Source organism: Crocodylus porosus, unplaced genomic scaffold (assembly GCF_001723895.1).
Source record: "Crocodylus porosus isolate Cpor-Errol unplaced genomic scaffold, CroPor_comp1, whole genome shotgun sequence".
Taxonomy (NCBI): domain Eukaryota; kingdom Metazoa; phylum Chordata; order Crocodylia; family Crocodylidae; genus Crocodylus; species Crocodylus porosus.
The window spans coordinates 29,263,763-29,286,011 of record NW_017728914.1 but is presented as its reverse complement, the minus strand read 5'-3'; the positions used below and the strand labels follow the sequence as shown (position 1 = coordinate 29,286,011).

At 39.8% G+C, this 22,249-nt stretch overlaps 1 protein-coding gene across 4 annotated transcripts in view; it reads left to right on the top strand.

Annotated features, from left to right (window-relative positions):
- Nucleotides 1-22,040, top strand: part of LOC109310106 (core histone macro-H2A.1) — a 45,276-nt gene extending 23,236 nt beyond the window's left edge. For 2 of the 4 annotated variants that reach the window (XM_019535114.1, XM_019535113.1), the window contains exons 5-8: nt 6,756-6,846; nt 10,558-10,647; nt 14,854-15,028; nt 21,252-22,040. In XM_019535114.1, coding sequence (XP_019390659.1) covers nt 6,756-6,846; nt 10,558-10,647; nt 14,854-15,028; nt 21,252-21,417 — 522 coding nt within the window. In that variant the 3' untranslated portion in view covers nt 21,418-22,040. Of the gene's footprint in view, nt 1-5,074; nt 5,175-6,755; nt 6,847-10,557; nt 10,648-14,853; nt 15,029-21,251 lie in introns of all 4 variants that reach the window. The other 2 variants (XM_019535112.1, XM_019535111.1) reach the window with 1 other exon arrangement.
- The last annotated feature ends 209 nt before the right edge of the window (nt 22,041-22,249 follow it).

Below are 22,249 nucleotides of genomic sequence, written 5' to 3'. Positions count from 1 at the left end.
ATTGCTCCGCGCTGCGCTGGCTCCCCCCTGCTTCTGTGGGACGCTCCATCCGCCCCACCATCTCAGCTGTCACAAGCTGCACCTGGTACCTTGAGGTATGTAGAAAAAACATTTAAAGCTGTGTCTATGTCCAAAGTGTCAAATCGCTCCAAATTGATTTGGAGGGTTCGGATTTGATTTGAAGGGATTAAAGGGTCTCCTGATTCGATTCAGATTTGGAGATTCACCCACCGAATTGAGCCGAACCTCTGCTGAATCGAATCGGGGACCGGAGTTTCACACAGCCCTAGTAAATACTGTCCAGGAGTATGATTAACATTATTATTCCTTAAAATTTCTCACTGCATAGTATTTTCAGAGGGTTTGGGGAGAAAAGGTGTTTGCTTTTTTTATAAGCAGTTAGAAGAAGGATTCGTGTAAAGTTATTGGAAACCTAAGGAGTGATCTGGTATTGCTTCATTCATTGTAGTCTCAGAATTGTGGGCTATTGTACAAAAATGTAATACAGCCCAAAATTCATGGTTGACCATATACTAAGAGAAGTGTTGAAGTCAGGTGGTTAATATAGAGGACTGAGAGGTATGACTCCTGGTTTTGAATTCCTGGCATTTTGTCACTGACATTCATGTCTCTACGCTTCAGTCTCCCATTCTGTAAAACAGGTAACCAAAGTTCCTCGCAGGGATGATAGAAAGCCTCATCATGTGTTGATGAGAATCATTTTGAGCAGGTGCTTTGAGAAGCACTAAAGTGCCAAGGATTTATATGAACAGTCTTTGCTTCAATGGAGGTTCTTTTTGAAATATTTGTGGCTTGATTTGGATGCATTTCACCTTTCATATTGTGTGCCTTTAACAAGAATTAAAAACTTATTATACAAATCTTAAAATCCAAAACATAAAACCTTTCCCTACAATTAGCTTACTACTTTCAGTCTTTCTGCTTACCTTTCCAGTATGTCTGGTAGGTGTGCAAATCCAGGTCCTAATAGCCCAGCGGAGAAAGCAAGGCTTCTTATTACTCTGTCATCCATGAGGCTTTAATATGAAAAAAATCCATTTCCTGGCTCAATACTTGCAAGAGGAAAAGGGTTTACTTTTAAGAACTGTCCTGTCTATCACTCTAATCTGCCCAGAAGATTTGATTACTGAAAACATGGTAAAAAATATGTAAGAGCTGGATACTGTGTTTTGCATAAGTCTTTAGATAGCTTTACTAATCTGCAGTTAAAGTAAAGAGTTTCAGTTTGGAAATGGCAGGGATCTTCCTATAGGGAGAAGAAAACCCTTATACACAAAATCTATTTATTAGTATTCATAAGACTTCAGCTATTGTAATTTGCCTCCTACAAACAGTTGGGGATTTGGAATGACTATTTTGTATGTTAACCAAAGGTGTTCAAAATCAGATTTCTTTTTTTTCTTCCAAAATTATTGCAGAACATATGCTGACTGGAAAATTTGAGTCATAAGTATCAGGGTCAGTATTTTCAGTGATCTCAGCTTGCCTTATAATAGACATCCCCACTTTTGGGTGCAAATTGAATTGCTAAGTAATTGAAGGCCAAGAAAACTTCCATGACTTTATAAGTAATTTAACTGAAATAAGAATGCCAAGGTTTGGTCCAGTAATACTTGTAAATGTTAAGTGCTACAGACAGGGTAAGTACTAGACACACACTAGCTCTTCTAACCTTAAACATTATCTAATAAGTACATGCCAATGCAGCATGTGCTAGTGTAATTTGTGGCTGTTTTAAAAAATGTGGTCCTCTCTCTATGGATCAGTTCTGTTCTCCAAAGTACGTACTGTATACTGTTAGGCAGTTATACTGGGCCACTTCTCATCAGAGGATTTAATTCTCAACCAGTGTTTTTAATTTCTATTGTAAGTGGACATTACATAGCTGTCACTGTACAATAAGGGCCTAATTCAACCCAAAAAATGTCTGCTGCTGCATAGCAGAAAGTCAGCTTAAGGCAATGGATGAAGGAGGTTTTTTAGGTAAATTGGGATTTACATTAAGAACTGGGTGCTATGCAAATCCCACAAATGTATGGATAGAGAGGGAATTCAAAATTGAAAATCCAAAATGGCTTGGAGTGGATAGAATTTGAAGGGAAAATCTACCAAACTGGGAATTAAGGAACAAAAGGAGTTAACTTTTATATGCAACAAATATGCTTAAACCTGTATTACAGCTTAAATCCCCATATGAACAACTTCTTATTTTAATGGATACAACCTACTTTTATTGGTTTGGGTTTTTTTTAAACAGCAGTTGCTTGTAATCACATTCAAGGCAGACTGGATTGTGTGAGTAACTAGAGGTGTGTGAGCTATTAAAGAATTCACAGCTATTTGGAAATCAGTCTTCCACATTTCATTACAAACTCAAAAATAGGCCCATATTTGAAACAATTTTAAAGCACGCTAATCTGAGTTAAACTGAGTATTTTATTAAGTGATTACAGTTCTCACATACAAAATAAGCAAACAATCATGCATGCACTTGCATTGTAAAAGGAAAAGAAGTGCCATCATAATCGCATAAAATGAAACAATGAAGACTTTCCATTACATTTCATAAGGCAAAAGTTAGTGAATTTTGTCCATCTCTAATGATTCTTGGACATTCAGATTTTTAGTAATACTGGAAAACTGGTTTGGAATATCAAAACTTCTCATCCCCTTTCAATAAATTAACCTTCATACACATGGGGAAGATAAGCAGGTGTCATCTTCACATGGCCTGTCATCATGTTCAGATTTTGGTCCAGAAACAGGCACATAGCATTGATCAAGCTGTAGCCTTAGCAAGGTCCTCATTGGTGCATGGTTCCCCTGTGCATGGGCAGCCCAGTAGGTGTTCTGTAGCCTGAAAGTTTTCTCTGTTTGCACATGGTGTTTAAGTCATTGGAGCATCCACATGGTTGCATGTTAACGTCACTCTTACGGACCCTTGTTCAGAGGTGGCTTCAGGCTTTTCCATCTTCGCGAATCAAAGCTATATGTAAAGATGAGCTGTAAAAATTCTGGAATATGGATTACAACCCCAGCACTGGGCATTAATGCATTTGATTTTATTGAAGTATTCATTCCAACTTCAGCCAACTTTGTATCAAACCCACTCTGAATGAAGAGAACTTTCTTTTTAAGTAATTGCCTCTGATCAGCTACTGAACCCCCCCACCATTTAAGTGTATGCCCAGAATTCTCCCAGTTGCAGCTGTAGACATAATTATAATACACATTGCTGTTGTCATCACCTACCAGATGACTAGGGAGATTACAGATGGAATCATTGTTTTCCAAATTTACTGATTATTCTGGACACGATAAAACAGGATTTTTTTTTAACTGATAAATTGATGCTTTTAAAAATCAAAGGCTTTGGAGAATTGTTGTCACTTGCAGAGCAGTTTGTCCCTGTACACAAGCAGGGAGACTGCTCTGATGCACTGCAATTCCAGCATGTTGGAGCAGACTTGATTAATCGAATCTGCTGCAGTGTGGTAATTACTGCACTCCAGCAGACTCCCACGTCTCATGTATCAGCATCCCTGCACTTCAAAAGGGAGGCAGGGGCATTTTATCTAAAGCTTGTCTGATGAGCTTTAAATAAAGCACCCTTGCTGCCATTTTGAAGCACAAGGGTGCTGATACACGAGATGCTCCGGGTGCTTTAATTAGAGCAGCTCTCGGAGCCACAGTAAGTAAAGCACAACCCCTCCCCCCAACTTCCAGAGCACGTATATAAACGCCCAGTGTGGCTTGAGGCATTCATCATGCAGCTCTGTCAGTGTGCTGCAGTCCTCACTGGCCTCTTTACTCTGATGGATCTATCATGAGCAATCTGACACTCCTATTAAATGGCCCCATAGTACAGAGTGGTTTCTATGATGTGGACTAGGATGAGCCTCCCAAATTTGCTGTCAGTGATGAATAAATTGCACTAACAGAATGTACCACTGAGCATTTCCAAAAAATGTTCTTCCTGGTATGATACTGTAATTTAGATTCTTCATCCTTGACAAGTCTGCATTTCTCATTTGAGCATGACTTTTGATTTTATATAATACTTCATAAACCCTGCTCACAGTATGTAGCTAGATCTTATAACCTGCATTACCTAACATGTCACTTAATAATGGTATCATTTAAAAAAAAGATAAAATATAAGGTTAATCTCCAGATGTCCATGCTAATAATTTTATAACCAAACTACAAACTAGTGATAAATCCTAATCCCATAATAAGTGTTGCAATAAAAAGTGGTCTCAGATTAGGCATAAATGGACATGGTTTACCAACTGCAGTTGGAAATATTTGACCCAAAGGGGGGAAAATGTTTGAGAGTAAAAGAAAGAAAGCACCTAAAAATACTACATTGGGTTGCAGAACATTTCTGCACCATAAGCCAGGAGCACAAGAAAATAGACAGCCTTACAGTAACTCGTCTACTTCACCATCGCTTCCACCAAAGTGACTCAGAGATAGGCAAAAAAAACATTCAAGTTACCGAGTGCAGACATCTGCAGGAAAAGTGCTTCATCCTTTTTAGGACTGACAATGCCTTTTGGACATAAATGTCCAGTTCCTCAAAATCACTTTCACATATAATGGATTCCACAAGAAAAGGAGAGCTGTTAAAACCATCACATTTGGTTCCAGAACTGAAAAAATCCTGACATACAAAGAATTAATTACTCAAGCTGCTGCTTAAAAAGTCATTGGAGTGCCTTTTGTACCAAGAGTTCAAGGGGAAGGAAGAGGCGGTTGTCCCTTTCCCACATCAACACAGAAATTCCAGACAACTTTATAACTAGAGTAGAGCTCATTAAGAAGAATATCCATTTGCTGTCAACGTCCAGAACAGTGTTTGAGTCTTGTGTTTGAAATTTGGTTTTTTTTGTTTTGTTTTTGGACAAGTAACCCTTTGACCCATGTTTTATTTTGCATATTTGTTTGCAGTGATGCTATCTCCATCTGTGTTGCAAAGCTCACTTTTCTGCAGCTTCTCTGTGATTTCCCAGCTGTCCTGTTATTTCCCACCTCATGCTTTTCTTTTCAGCTGAACCTTATTCACAGTGAAATCAGTAATTTAGCCGGCTTCGAGGTGGAGGCCATTATCAATCCTACCAATGCTGACATTGACCTTAAAGATGACCTAGGTAAATGGGGAATGGGTTCACACAACTAACAGTCATATGAAAATTATGGAACCCAGAATTTATTCTCTCCAGCTTCAGACGTGAAAATTAGGCCCCAAATTCTTATGCCATCTTCCAGGTCCTGTTTTCTTAAAGACCTAAGAAGTACAGTATGCACCAAATCTAAGTATATATACTTTTGTTAGTGATTTGTCTTCAAGTTGAGTGCAGTCAAAATTAGATGTAGTCTAAATTCTTTTCCATAATGATCAAACGTGACTGTTAGTTAGTTTGGGGGGGTTTCTTATGTGGATTCTTTGAGGACTAAAATGTTCTTTGTCAGGTTAATTTCAAAATAAGAAGTTTCTCCATTCTTCCTGCAATCTCTTACGTTCAGTGGTTCACTAAAATAGGCACAGAAGTGTGTATAGAGGCATGACCAGATAATTCAGTATCCCCCAAATGATGGCCATGCCTTAGTTTCATGTTTCATTTGATCAAGTAGTTTGTTTTTTTTATGATGTTTTAAATTTCCCCCTCTCCATCACCCCCATATTCAGCTAGAGCAAATGCTGATTTTTATAGTAACGTAAAACCTGAAAATATATTACTGTGTATGGTATATGGTTTTTATGGCTTCAGTCCATTCCAAATAAAATATTGCTCTTTCACATAAGTCCATGTACTAGAAAAAGTATTAGCCTGGGTACATCTCATGGACTGTGAACTGTTTTTAATATCTGTTTGATTATACCTGCTACTTTCATTATTTTTCAGACTTCCTTCATGGAAAAGTAAATTTAATTCCATTACCACTACATTTCATAAATATATGTATATGTGTAAATACCAGGAAAAAGAAGGCACTTGAGCCTTCCAAAATATACATGTCTTTTTTTTACACTTTGCTTGGCCAGACATCTGTCTTGTTTCTAAAAACAAATAAACAGATTGATAGAAGAAAATAATTACCATCAAGCTTTTTTTAAAAAAAAAAAGAAATGACTTTGAAACATAGATGGATTAAATGTAAATTTCAAAATCTTACTGGGGTCTGTGCTTTAAAAAAATCAAATACCACATACTTCTGCCTACAAATATAACGTTTCCTCAGTGTGAAAGAGAATTCTGATTTAGAAGCAGACAAAATGATGGGAAATTGAAAATATAAAATGTAAGGCCATCTCATTTATTGATGCTGACAAAATGGAGAAACTAGTTATTTTGTTTGGTTTGATGATCCAGAATTTTTTTTTTAAGCAGACTGCATACTTTAGTATCATGCTCTGTGGGGTACTGGTTTTATAGGTTTCTTCAAAATGGAATGGGGTGTTAGCTGATTTAAAGCTTCAGAAATGATCTCACATGATTGCTTTGACTTGTCATTTTAACATTTATTTAAATATGTCGTCGTCCTCCTCCTCCTGCTCCCCATTCTGCCTTCTCTACACACACCTGCACACACAACTCTGAAAACTCCTTTGGTGCCAGGTTTGGAGTTGTACAGGTAGGAAAACATGGCCGTTGGTACATGTATAAATGTAGAGCCTGCCATGGGTCTCTGTCCAACGTGGTTGATATACATTTGTTTACCTGTTGTAGTTGCAAGTTGTACAGGCTGACATTGCCACGATCGACAGTGATGCTGTCGTTCACCCGACAAACTCTGACTTCTACACCGGTGGTGAAGTAGGTAATGGAAAGTTCAGTGCTGCGGAGTTTGTATGTGTGTGCATGGTCAATCAGCAGCAACAAGCTTGCCGTAGCTATGCAGATCTGCATTCATTTCTCACTTCCAGCAGTCTTGACTGAAGTTAAAAAGAAATGAGTATGTGCAAAGTTGGGCCCTTCTGATTTGCATTGTCAAATCAGACATTTAAAAGCAATATTAGAATGCACCACCCAAATTGAAATGCAAGAAATAGAAGTGCAGTGCAGGCATGTGCCTAATAAAAGGAGATTATGGGATTGTTTCTTGTTTTGGCTTTGTAAACACCTAGCTTTGAACAAAGTCAATCCATAACCCTTACATTTCTAACATGGATTCAGTATTCTAGTACTTGCCAAATCTGAGATGTTCACATCTGACATTTTGGATGTAGCCCATCTGGAATTTCTAAACTCATAAACTCAGTACTTAGTTTTGTCACACTTTACGCATAGACCTATTATCTAGTGAGCTATCTCTGTATTCACGTACACACACATCAAAACTTTGCTACATGCTATTCAGACATGCTGCTCTGATGAAAAGGTATGGCAGACAACATGACACAAGAGCTCTGTATTTTTCTTAATAATCCGGTTTGTTTATAACTTTTCATCCCAGCACTTTCAAAGCAGTGTGTTACCCTCTCACAGGGTATTAGATGTAATTGTAAGTGCCTAGCAAACGTGAGCAAACAAAATGTAGCTGTGCAACCTGTAATTTGGACTGAATGCAAAGATTGTTGCTAAGAGTGGTAACACATTCTTATTAAAAAGGTGTGTTCACATGATCACGGACTCAGTTTTACATTTCATCTTAACCTAATCACCATCATCCACATGGTGCCTCCTGTGCTTGGGACATTATTTCAGTACCTGTTTGAAGTGAAGAGCATCCCCTACAGAGTTGTCAGCACTTCATATACTACCTTGAGTTTTCCCTAAAGATTTTCCTTCCAAGTAATGCCCAACCCAAGCCAACCCTTCTTTGTTTATTAGAGCAGGGGAGATAACAGTTTGAGCTGGTATGGCCTCAGACTTGATAATCAAAAAGAAGTTTGAGGCATAAGAAGGAAAATTCAAGAGTATTCTGTATTTAAAGAACATGCTTCTGAAGTCAGCGAGTCCGTTAGCTAACAGACTCATCCTTCACCTTTGCTGAAGAGCTGCTTTTGCAAGTAGCCTACAAAGAAACTTTATATCAGAGCTGCACTGCTCGTAATTCAGTGTAGATTCCATTTCCCTCCTGACTGCTGTAAGAAAGAATAAAGGTGCACAAATGCTTAGCTTCACATGATTAACGTTTACCCAGCTGAAAATTTTTTCTAACTGATAAATGTACTGTGGGCTTATCCTAAACATTTTACGAGCCTAAATTTCTGTTTGGGCTGTGTTTTCAACACTGATACCAATGCCTGTTGGGAAGCATGAGATAATGATCTTATTCTCATGGGAGTGACACACATTTATGCCTGTGAGCAAATAAGCCACTAACCTTGAAGCTGTGAAGCTAGACATTCAAGAATTTTACTAACATAGTGGAAGAAGGTTAAATGCAATGTGTCCTTTTTCAGGATGAAGCTAATTTACAGCAAAGTATTAATGTATGAATTTAAACTCCAAGCCTTGCTATCAATTAAAGAAGAGACTGAATTTAATTAAAAAATGAATGCAGATGTTAGTGTTAATGTACATGGAAAATTTCTTTTCTTTTCCTCAGCTCTACAAGAAGAAAAGAATCAAATTTCTTAAGTAAAAAGTGAAACTGTCATTTTAAATAAATTACTGCGGGGGGGAGGGGAGGGGTTGGTTTTTTAACAGTAAACAAATGCCCAGCAGAAGGAAAGGAAGTCCTGTTTCCTGGTACATTTATAACTAATATGGATGATCTAACAGATCTTTCCTATCATAAATTCTATGCAAGACTTAATTATATATCCCTCTCCTGCATTTGTGCTCAAGGGATCAGGGCTGCACACAGCGTGCGCTTCAGCACTGGTTGAGTTAACAGCCCATTTCCCCCACTCCTATATGCCCAAGGGAAGGTGGCTGCACAAGGGCAGTGTTAGCTATGCCTCTTCAATAGGCTTAGCAAAGGGTACCCCTCTCTGTCCTGGCAGACCTGTAAAAGGACCCTGCTTAATCCTTACCAGCAGCTCAGATCAGGTTGTGCACCTGCCCACTCCCCCAGCTAGCTCTCACTCTTTGGTTCTGTAAGCAGAGCTATAAATGCGCCATCTGGAACATTTCTGATGATGGAGAGTTCACCTCATCACATAGCAGTCCAAATTGCTTCTGAGGAGCTATGGAGTTAATGAGGAAAAAAATGTTGAGGTGTGTGAAAATAATCCCAGGGCAAAATACTGAAAAGTTGAGATGAGTGCTGTCAACAGTGTAAACCCTGGGCCTACAAGGTCTGGAACTTTCAGTCCATACTTAAACACAACTCCCAGTGCTAAGTAATCGTGACTAATGAAATGGGATACATCTTTTTTTTAAACTACCAACACTCTTTGTGAAATACAGTTCTATTAAAAAAAAAATAGAGGTGAGCCCAGGAAGTTAGCATACAAATAATGCATTCAGTTACTGTTTCCAAAATATTTTTAATATTAACTTTTGGCGGGGTGGGGGGGAGCAGGAAACTAATAATGATGTCAAAGCAGAGGCGTCATTGAGCATATATGTGCACTTCCATCAGAACACAACAGTTTTTTCTTCTTGACCAGTAAAAGGAATGGGTTTCACCAAGTAAATGTCTAGATGTATTAAGAGTTTCTAGTCCTGGATTTTTGGAAATCAATTTTCAGAAGTAATATCTCAAATCACAAGCTTTCTGATAGCACTGCTTCTTACTTTACCTACCTGTGTAATTCATATGCACAGTGCAAAATGATTTGGGATGCTTAAGTAGTTAGGAAAATGTTTTCTTGGGCTATTTTCTTATTAACATATAAAATTAGAGCTGCAAAATAAGATCTAAACCATTTAGTGTTGGACTGCCTTTGTCAAGCACACCCCCTGTGTTACCCTGACACTGCACAGCTCTCTTCCTCCCGGAGCGACAGTGTCCAGCTCCTTAGCAATAGTTAGAGAAGTTCATTGGAGGAATATGTTCCTTCGAGATTCTCCTTATTTCTGAGGCTCTTCCTCTTGGTTGAAGGTGGCTCAACAATCTGGGCAGTTACCAAGTAAAGCAGCCCGCTGCACTCACGAGACTGTTTCATTCCTGGTGCCACCTGTTGGGGTCAGGGACCAAGATCAGGTGAGTTTCAAATTCTTATTGTGGCAAATCACTCTTTAAAAACAAGTTATAGCAGAAAGGGGAAATGAGTCCTAAGGGAAGGAATGCTGAACCTTCAAGCAGCATTGAGGGAGCGCCCTCTCCTGAAACACTGCACACTAACAGGTGCTCTGCAGTAAGAAGGCAACCAGGGATGTAATTGCACAGATCTTGACACTGAAATCAGAGAGTGAGGTCAGCAAAGGGATGCAAATGAGAGGCTTGGGGTTGTTTTTTATTTTTATTTTTTTTTAACTGACTAGCTAACTGTGAAGTCCCAAAAGGTTTAGATCTTACTTTGCAGTCCCCAAAAATGTTTGGGCAGAAAAATCTAGGATGTCTGACCACATAAAAGGATGAATCATGTTTCTGCTTTAGGAGTGAAAAAGTAAAGTAAAACCTGTCTTTGTTCAGGAAGCACTTTGGAAAAGAAAGGCGGCAAAGAATTTGTGGAGGCGGTCATTGAGCTTCGCAAAAAGAATGGGCCCTTGGAAGTAGCAGGAGGTGAGGCTTAATTCTCTGCAAACTTACTGATGATGCTTTTGTAGGCTCTGGGATTTTTAACTGAGTTTTTCTGCATGTTATATGCAAGTAAGTCACACTCAGAGGCTGTGAATTTTAATGTAGCAATTGCGTAAGTGATTCTGTTCTAGTTGTTATCTGACCCCCTGTCAAAAGTGAAAGACCACAAACTCCACACACATGTGATGACAAAGTCAAGCGTTAATTTAGTACTGAAAAATAAAAATCATCCTTTTTCACAAACAAGTATTGAGGTGTTTATGTACATAAGCGTACATCAGCACATATGTCTGTGTGTACTGGAAGATATCTTTGTTTCTTAACATCCAAATCAATAAAGCACATAAGCCTGTTTTTAAATCCATTCCTACAAAGCATATGTTTTATACCGAGATTCTAATGACCTTGATGGGGCAAAGGCCCCACCTGCGCATTACTCCTGCGGCATGATTAGCCAGTCACCCAGCCACATGTTAAATCAATTAATGGTGTTATAAAAAGAGGAATAATCTGCAAAGTAATTCTACAAAATATGTGTAATAACTTTGTAGTTGCTTGCTATCATGCCATTAACTGAATATGTAGCCAGGAATCCCTGCGACTGGGAGCCGTGTCCGAGCTCCCAGCTTGGGGGGGACCCATGTGCACCCTGAGCTCCTAGGCTATTGCAGTCAGCTGAGGGGGCTCCCAGTTGCAAGAGCTTGCTTCTTTCCAAGGCAAAGGGAGCCCAGGATCAGGTTTCCCCTGCCCTGGCAAGAAAACATGATGGGATCCAATTCACAATCCCACAATCGCATCTCCTGTCCATCCCAGCCAGCTGTCTGTCCAAACCTGCTCTTGAAAATTTCTAAGTCAAGAGAAGATAGAGATGGACTTTCCTCTGTGGCCATAGAAGACAGGACTAGGAGCAGTGGCCTCAAGTTTCAGCAGAGGAAATTTAGGTTGGAGATTAGGAGGAACTCTGACTATGAGGGAGGTCAAGCATTGGAACAGGCTACCTAGAGAAATTGTTTCAGTGCTTTCTCTAGTAGTGCGATTTTTGTAAAAGTTTATGAGTGTGTGATGTCAAATTTATCAGTTTTCATCTGAACAAATCTAATATATGAGCAATAAAGTTTGATAAATGACAAAGCATAATATTAGGCCATCTGTAAACTTGCTGATATATGTTGTGAGTAAAGAACTCTGATTCTGCCATCTGTGTTTACAGTGTAAAACTAAATAGAGTACATGCAGTTTACAAAATAAATGCTGAGTAAACCCAGGAAAAAATGTAAGCCTTGGAATATGACAGGAAAACTTATGGCTGTTTACTCATGGTGCTTATTTTCACTTTTTTCACACACTCTGGACTTTCCTTATTTATCCAAACTCAAACATGGAAATATACATTTATATGCAATGCTTATTTTATTAGCAAGAGTTCGTATGTGGAGAAAACTATAGAATTGGCAGAGCACTATCTTCTGACTGACCTTCCTGCTACGTGGACCAGGCCCGCTTTGCTCAAAACAGAATTTCAGGCTAGAGGGAACATTTACTTTCCACTCCCCTAAACCCAAGGGAGTGACCTTGCAGTCCTATTCTAGGGCAGGTCTCTCTGTTAGACCAGAAAAGTGTCCCTCAAGGACTCTACTCCCAGCTGGATGATTCCCAGAGAATAGTTGGGTCCAGTCAAATAAATACCTTTGCCCCCTAGGGATTCTCTCTCCCATCCCAACATACACATCTGGAAATTCCCCTAACCCAGCAGGGGCTAAAGCAGAGTCCTTATCCTAGAGTAGAGGTTGGCATGCTGCATTTATAAATATTATAGAAAACTGTGTAAAATACTTACTCTTTCAAAGCAGCTTCATTTGAAATACATGGCAGTAGCTCCAGACAGTTACCAAAGCAGGAGCTGGCAATGTTTTACAAGCCATGTTCAGAACAACCCAGCTCGAGGAAGGGGGCTTTCTTCATGCCCAGGCTGAGGCCAGGCAGCAGGGAGCTGCTCCCTCTCTTGCTTTCCCCAGGTCCATTGCAAGTGCAGCTTCCAACCAGGATTGAGTATCTGCAAACTGTGTCTGTACTTCTGCCACCCTCCCACCCCCCAGGTTGCAGCACAGGCACAGATGGAAGCTGCCTGGCCTGCTGGGAGCTGTACCTGCACCACATCCAGAGAGCAGGGGACTGGGGGAAGTGGCAGTAGTTTGGGCGCAGCTGGAAGATGCCCTGCCTCAGCACTGCTTCTGATTGCCTAGTCCTGGTATGGGCACAAGCAACACCCTTCACTTTCATAGGCCAGATCTTGTGGCTCCACAGACTGGATGCGGCCCATGGGCCATATGTTGCTGACCTGTGCTCCAGAGAATCCCCATAGGTCCTTCAGCAGGCACCGTCCTTCTGAGAGACAATGAACCCGTGATTCATATCAGTACAGTATTTTACTTTGTCAGTAAGTGGCCACCTCAGAGTTTCACCATACATAAAATCCCACATCTGACTAGTGCTGTGTCAGCTGCTCTTATTAGATTTTTTCCTGGATTTATGATCTATCCTGAACCTGCCAACTCTGGGGATGCAAATAATGACAGATCATAATTGCTTAGCACGGAGGTTATCCAGTCTGTTGAGGATCTGCCAGCCCACAATAGTATAAATGCTTAGGTTTCCATTGTCCCTTAAAATTTACGCTTTTGATTAACCAGCAGTCAGAATTCTACCCGGCAACTTCTGTTTTCTGCAGCACCTGCAGGATAATAGGCACATGTGATAAAAAGGCTTTTGGGGTTATTCACCATTTTTTAATAACCAAGTGCTCCATAACCATTCCAGCATGGAATAGAAAATTTCTGGTCAGTCGTCACCTTTCCTGGTGTTGTTCCTAGACACAGGCTCCCATTTTGCACCCACAGTTTTGTGGGCATGAATGGTTGCAGCTGCATGTCTGTGGACATTGGTCCAACTGGTGTCCTCTGAGTTTTAGGAAGTGAGTCTATGAATGGGCATTTTTTTAAATGGGCCAAGGTAGCAGATTTTTATATGAAACCTCACAATTGCAGTTGCAGAATAGACCATCCCTCCCTACATTATCAGGCATGCAAGGAGAGCATGCAGTCTTTTCCCTTCCCTGAACCCAACCCGATGCCCAGCAGTAAGTAAGACAGGCCTTAAGTCTTGGAAAAAGATTCCCAAACTGTGGGAGCTGTCCCTACAGTCCCCAGACATGGAGACTAGTAGTCACTAGTCCACGTGTGGAGTATCCTTATGTCTACCTTACATCATGCCAGAGGTGGGGGACACTGATTAGCATGATAAAAGGGGCCTCTTCAGTTCCTTGGCATGTACAAGGTCATGCCTGCTATGTATGGATCAAACACTGCAAGTCCACTAAATTCATACAGCACAAATGTTTGTCAAGTATTTGATGAGAGGGGTAAATTAGAAAATGCCATTGTGTCAGCCATCATCAGTAACACGTGCAGCACAGAAATTGAAAAGGAACATCATCAATCCAGAAGTCTTGAAATGTAAACCAAATAGACTTGCTTTTACTAAATCAGGAATAAAGTCCCATATTATCTGCAAATAAATGAAGACACTTGTATAATTTGCCGAGGTTGCAGTTTTTCCTACCAGTTTAGGTACATCATCATTTCCTTCTGTTTCATCGCACTTGGGCTGTGGCCTAATCAAAACCTAACTCAATAAACTGCATATTTAACACTGAATAGCTAAAAGTCACAGAGAATGAGTTAATCAGAAGTTATAACATCCTGGCATTTCCTCAAACTCAATAGCTGAACTAACACAAAATGGTAGCATCCCCTTATCTTTATACTCTGACAGACCACTGCATCTTTCTTGTTATATAGAATAATAAATTGCACAACTAGATAAAGTCCTTGCTACGCATTTATATCTTTTCTTAGCTGCCAACCATAGATTTTGCTCTTTGTTCATTGATATCTATTATAGCTATAATTTTCCAATTACCACAACAAAGTGCAGTAGGAAATACAAAACACAGAGTCTGTGTAATCATGTTATTTCTTAAGACTACTTGATTTGTAGTAGAAAAGAGACATTGGGATTATAGTAGTGCCTGCCTGTTATTTGTTTGTTTTTTAATCACATTTCCGCTTGTGCACTTCTATTTAATCCTTAACTGAAAGCACTTAAGTTTCATTTTCTGTTTCTCACTAGCGGCTCTCAGTGCCGGTCATGGACTGCCTGCTAAATTTGTGATCCACTGTAACAGCCCAGGCTGGGGTTCAGACAAATGTGAAGAGCTGCTGGAAAAGACAGTGAAGAACTGCTTGGCTGTGGCTGATGAGAAGAAGCTGAAGTCTATTGCATTTCCTTCAATTGGCAGTGGCAGGTAAGGTGGTCATGCAGATCTGTTCCAATAGACCACCACATCCATCAGCTGCTCATACACATTTCTCACTGCCGTACATTGATTTATTCTCTTTCACTTACTCTTGAGATCTTTCTTGTAGATCTGGTCAATCAATATGTGATACTTGGAATCCCCACTCAGACTTCATCAGGCGTGAGAGGGATCCCTGCTGATCCTAATGCACTTTTTGATTTTGATGAAATGCAGTTTTTAAGAGTACATAAATTTTAATAGCCTCCCAGAAACTTAGGAAATAAACGTGGCAAAAAGGAGTGTATTTTATCAAGCTTCACCGTTTAGTTAATGCTATTATCGTTAATTCATAAAATAACTCAAAGGTATGACGTAGGCTAGGAAGGAGACATTGTTTTTGTCCCTGGAGAAGTAGTGCCTGTGTTCATCCTGGAACAGAAATATCCCAGGATTAGTGTGTATACACACAGCCTTTCTAATCAGGATTTAGTGAGCGGCTGAATGCATTGCTGCTTTTCTGCCATCGATTCAATAAAGCAATCCCAGGATAACAGTTCAGATGAATTTTGCAGTGTCCCTTCTTGTCCCATTAAGCTTTTTAAGTTTTGTCCTAGGACAATGGACATGGACAACTGAATGATAGCACTTTGTTGTGGGATAAAATAGTTTATTCTGGGACAAATGCTACTTCTGTTTATAGTCTTAGTGTCAGCCTAAGTGTTGTGTTTGAAATACGTTTTCTCAGGAATGGCACAGTCAATTCTAATTTTCCAGTGATATCTAAAAATTGAATTCTATTCCATTTATTTTGTAGCACTTTTTCAGCGGAGCAATTAAAAGTCTTAGCCAGGTTTAAAAAAAAAAACAAAACAGACATCTATATATTAGTTCCTGTATCCTGTATAAGTTATGTAGGATGCCCATTTTTTTTAATACAGGTTCATTCATTTAAGTGCTTAAATATGGAATCAAGGCTAAATCAGAAGCTTTTGGGTTTCTTTTGAACTTTTGGGGCCTTACGGGTTGTTGCATGAGGTCACAGAAGGCCAGATCAATGCCACTTTATACCAGCTGGCTATACATATGCTGTACAAACGCTCCTTTGAATTTACCTCAGCAGTACACGTTCACTGTATCATCATTGGGAATAAGATTCTGCCTACTGATATTCATTATGCTGCATAGGGGGTTGCTGCTTTTCAGAAGTGGCTGCATATCTCTAGTAAACTGCTTCCTGTATATCCTTATATACAGGATGAGATGAGATGAGATGAAATGATATAGTGTAGAGTACTGTTGGATCCTTTGGGTTGAGTGGCACTATAGAAATGTAAACTATCATTCTTTTAATGAAGTGTAACAGACTTCTGTCATACCTGGCCCAAAAATATTGGTTGGTGACCTATGCCATTTTAGGTAGGAGATAAGAGTATGCAAGTTGTAGTAGATGTTGTGGAGGCAAGCATTTACGCAAAGTGTGCTTGCAGAGAAGGTGGCTTTTACAAAACAGAGCATAGTGTGTTTTTTCTTGGTGGGATGGCTTGCCACTGCCAATGCTACAAAGTAGTGTATTGCTGTTAAAAATAATGAAAAGGTCTTCTGGTTCTTGTTCAATTATAAAACGTAATTGAGTGAGAGAGAAGATTTTGAGAGGGGTTAGTCTCAGCTTGGCATTAGCACATAACTTGTACTCAAGCTGATGAGACCAGTACTTTTTAAAAGAGAGGAGAGTGCAGTACAACCTTTGGCACATGGCAGGCATAGACATGCTTATGCATTCCCCTTTTTCTTTTTTTTTTTTCCTTCTTAAGTAAAGGGGCTGTTTGGGACATAAATGAATTTCTATGAAATAGAATATAGTCTGTCAATACAACTCACTTGTTTTATGGAGTGAAAAAGTTTTAAAATATAAATCTAAAGCTTCTAAAGACAATAAATGCCAAAGGCACCACATGCTCACAGCTGTTCTGGTACCGACATCTGTCAAACAGACATCACCCAGTAAACCCATGTAAACAGCTCTATTCTCTTTTATGGCTGAGGAATGGGATTACATGAGGGTAGTTCAAATAAATCATTTTGTGCATCGGGGGGAAATAACAGAGCTTGCTCACAGCATCCAGTGGGCTGGATGCCCAGCGACACTAACTTTCACAAGAGCGCGGGTCAAAGGGTGCTTTGCAAAGGTGACCAAAAGTTCACTCCAGCAAGGGCAGGGGGGAAGAGCAAGAAAGAAAAGTGCTAGAGGTTCAGGTTTGAACACAGATTCGTGCTCTCATAGTGGGTTATCTTCTAGGGGTTCTGATGTTAATCTGCCTGTGCACAACTTTTGCAAAAGGCTCAAACTGCAGTTTTACAGAAACTACACTAAAAATATGCAGTCTGTGGAAATAGCTCTTGTTCTTCCCAGAAGCTCCAAAAGCAGTCTCTGGTCAACACTGTGCCTCTCCCCTGTACCATGTCACTCTTGTACCATACTGACTTAAGTGTACCTAATCAGTTTGTAATGTGAAAACCTCTCTGAGCACTCGCAAACCTGGGGATGAAGCTCTCAAACCCTTGGCCATAAGCTAATTTGGTATAACCTGCTAGCTGGCACATCAAAAGCAGCAGTGCAGCAATGTTTCAAAGTCCCCTTAAGGAGATGCTGGAAACCTGTACTCCCCTGATCTTGATGCTTCCCTGTCTGGCTGCTGTGCTCTGTACCTTAGCAGCCAAAAGGCCTCTGTGACTTGTGCCAGACTGTAGCATGCATAAGCAACCAAAAAAAAAAAGAACTGGGGAACAGGTCATATTCCTTATAAAGCAGCAAGTGGCTCCTACATCAGTACTACCTGAGCAGTCGGTCACCTCTTTACAAGGTTGATCCTCCCTATATCAACAAAATGAGCTGTGGAAACTCAAGTTATTTCACACTATGGTTGTTAAAAGCCAGGAAAGTTCAGGCGTGTTCTGAGACGAGAACAACACATGCCGTGTCATATCATCCATTTTGAGAAATCGCAGGTATTCTCTACAGACAACATGTCTAATGCCATGCTGCGCACAGCACCACCATAAAATCGCTATTAGAATACATTTATAAGAAGGTAGTGAATACGAAGTGGTACATGATGCAGGCAGCTGCCTTTTGTCTTTCTGCTTCTTGCAGCATGTAATGAGAGTTCAGTACTCCTGTTAGCTAGTGCTAAATGACACATCTGTTAATACCGGAGAGGAATCTGGCTTCTCCTCTGCAAAGTGAACAAACACTAAATAACTCAAAACCATGATGCAGTGGGTTTGTAAGTAGAAGTCTTCCTTTACGTTGTTAGGGTGTGAGCATCTCAATAACCCTGATATTACTATGTTGGCTTCAAGTTTGTTTAAATGCAAGAGGGACTATAAAAAAAATCAAAGACACCAACCACTTCCCTTCACTTTGTAAAATACCCTTGGAAATAAAATATTTCCTAGGGCCTGATCTTTCTCTCTCTGAATTCAGTTATGCTTTAGTGGTGCAGGATTTTGAATCTTTTTTTTTTTGCATTCTGATTAGCTTTTTATACTACTCTTGTCACCATTGTATTCCAGGAGTGCCTTAAAGAACATTACTGAGATCTGCCACTCAGGTCTGTTTGCTGCTAAATAGCTGTGCAGTTGCATTTATTTAGGGAGCAGCTCAACAGGAGCTTTTACAAGAGTCACATGCTTTTTATGGAAGAGATTGGATTGAACTGGAATCAAGATATGTGGAACAAGCTGGAGTTAGAACAGGTTACTTCTGTGAAGTACTTAGGAAAGATGTAACAGGAACATTTTGGACACCTGTGGCCAGGGAGTATAATCATCATAGTTTTCTCCATCATATATATCTTTAAAAACCCATCGGTCCTTCATTCTGTTCTGCTCCTTTTCTCTTCTCTGTGATCAACTGTCTTATCTGGTTACATTAGTGCATCTGCTGGATTGTCTCCATAGACAATTGCTTTTATGTGAAGAGTCTGTGGACCCAGTGTAACAAACCAGGCACAGAAAGTTCAAATTACCATAGCTTCAGGCAACCACACCATGTCTGCCTAGCAGGGATTTACCGAAATAGAGTCGATTTCTTGTGCTGCCTTCCATGAAATTTCCTCCCTCAAGGAACATTGCCTACTATTGGGGTTCCTTATGAGCCTCTGCCAGCAGGAGCACAAGGGCATTAGCCAGGGTCTCGCAGAAAAGCGACCATAGTATATCCTGCACAGGTTTAATGTGGAATATGGGCTGCCACCTTCTCCCTGTTGTGCTTGTTCCATAGCGGGATGGATTTATCTGTTCCTGCACACAATATCACAGAAACTTGAAGAAAAAAATACAAACAAAGCAAGTAATTTACTAGTCCATCATACTAGCACCGGCAGTAGTTCCACTCCTCTGGCCTGCAAGTGACCCTGTGCATAATCAGAAACAGCTAGCTAATTTTTTTTCTCATCCTGAACATCTATTTTTTCATAAGGAGTAAAAAATCCACTCAATTTACAGAACAAATTGGAAGAAAGGAAGAAAAGTAAGCCCAGGGTGTTTCTGTTAATATGTCTTTATTACCATTCATTCAACATAATTTCTGTGAGTATAATGCAGTACAAATTTATGTGGGAATGTATTACAATGTTCTGTTGTAAGGCAGCCAAAGATTCGTGTAGATACAGACCTAGGGCACTTGCACGCAATGTTATAAAATGCAATACAAATTAAGCATTGACAAAGTGTAAGTACATGGTGCAAAACCAGTCCACAGATGTCTAACATGCCCCTTAACATTGCATCTGTGTGTGCACCTTGAAAAAGTGATCCATTCCTTTTTGCTTCCAGAATGTTACACCATATTACTGGGGGTTTACACGTTCAGATCCTTCAGTGTTCAGCTGGACCTGTTACTTATCAGTGCTTCACTGCTAACACAGCACCACAGCTGACAGTGGCTTCCAAGTCGTTTCAGATGTAAATCCAGGTGTGGGTTATGGATCTATAAAGCCCTTTATTGCTTTGGTCCTGACCATGTTGAAGTCAGACTTGTCTCCTTGTGTTTTGACCTCTGCTTAAGATAGGATGAAAAACTTTCAGGCCAACAGCCATTGGATGTAAACCTGGAGGGAGTTGGAGGAAAGGTGTTGTCAGGGCCAGTCTTTGACTTTGAAACTCACTCATTTAGAAACCTGTCAGCAGAAAACACTGCAAAGTCTGCTTGCATATGGTTTCTTCTACAGGTGCAGATGGCAGACCCTTTAGATGTTGATTTGAGTCCAAGCTCTTATGAAGCTCTCTGTTTGGAAACTGTAGACCCTTTCCAGCCGATACTGGATCAATTGGTTTAGTTGTTTTACATTTCTCAATATGTACTCTTGTGGTGTGGTGACAAAGCACTGAAGGAGTTGTGCTGTGCTTCCATAGGTATGAGTTTGAGCTTTGCTCTAAATTCAGACTAAAGGCACCCCCACCCACCCCCAGCTGATCATGCTCTATCTAAATGAGTCCCTGATCATTTGGGATAGAAAGTCAGAAGTGGACAGACCTGATGGTAGGCACATCTCTTCCTTGTAGCCAATATCACACAGAAACTGGCATCCCTTATCCATGCTGGTCCAGCAGCTTAGTAGGCTCAGATAAACCTTTGACCTCAATGGCATGTGTTAAATTAGGTGTGATGCAGAGCTTTGTTTATGAACAATTTTGAAAGTGGAGAGGACTCGCCATACACCTGCTTAAATGTTAGAACTCAGAACTAATGCAACTATTTTACTACTTACTTGGAAGCTGTACTCCTTTTAACACTTCACATGGTTCGTGAAATCATCATCGCCTTTTCTATTTTAGTCAAAAATATGCTGTTAATATTTCTACCCAATGAAAAGGGTCAGAGCAATTTTTGCTCTTCGCTCTGTTCGGATTGTGGAAATGTAACCTGTTATTTTTGTGTTATATTGTTAAACAGAGATAACATCAAAGTAGTTTGTTCTTTGGTTCTTTTCACATTTCCTGTTTGCCGATTAACTGAGGGGTTCTTTTGTGTCTTTCTAAACAGTTGATTTATGTAATTACTGTGTTGCCATAGTGTACCTTGTACAACTTTATCTACATCAGATTATTGAATATTCTCTGGCTTTTGTACCCTTCTTTGAAGCTGTCACTGAAGTCCCTGAGACTTTTGAATATAAGTGTTGAAGAATGTGCCTACAACCTTTTACTTTCTCTTTCTGTCCTATAGAAATGGTTTCCCGAAGCAAACAGCTGCCCAACTGATCCTGAAAGCCATCTCCAGCTATTTTGTGTCGACAATGTCCTCTTCAATCAAGACCGTGTACTTTGTGCTCTTTGACAGTGAGAGTATAGGGATATACGTTCAGGAAATGGCCAAGCTAGATGCCAACTAAGCCCAGAAAGTTACAAAACCAGCCGTCTTGCCCATCTCCCCCCAGAATCCTTATCTCATTGTGAGGCAGAGCACCCTGTATTTTAAATTTTGCTCGTCTAGGGGAATAAAGGTGGTGGGGGGTTTTTGGTTTTTGAGTTGTTTTTTTTTTCCTTTTTGTTTTGTTTTGTTTTTGTTTTTTCCTTTAAATATTTTTGGTTGACTTTTGTTCTGTTTTGTTTTTACTTTCTAAAATGTTTTATGTTGGCACTGATAGTTGGCATTACTGCTGTTAATGCACTGTATTCCAGGCATCGTCTGAATTTAGTGTAATCTAGGAAATTTTATAGTTTTATTTTAATGAAGTATGGATCGAGAAAGAAAGTTGTTAGGAGTATGTAGTCTTTTACTTGTGAAAGAAACGGCAGACCCTATTTTGTAACTGTGTTGTGGTGCTTTATCAATACATTGAGTGGCGTTCCTTTCATTTTTTTAAAAGAACAGATGCTACAAACCTAATTTGTGTTTGTTTATTGTCTTAACGATGGATCTGGAAACAAAAAAAAACACAAACCCCGTTGTCCTTAATTATATTTACAATTTGGAATTTGTGTGAATTGATTTAGTAAAATGTTTGAACTGTTACACTTGGTGTGCCTTTGAATTGCTTTTTTTAAAGCTTTTGCATGCAAAAATTCAAGACCATTCAACAGATGATAAAATACATTGGACTTGCATCTCAGATCAGTGGTGCCAATCATCCACAGATCTCACTAATATTAGCTGGAAATTTGAATGCTCAGCCTATTTTTTTCAAGATCAGACCTTTTGGCATAAGTGGTCTTATTTTTTGT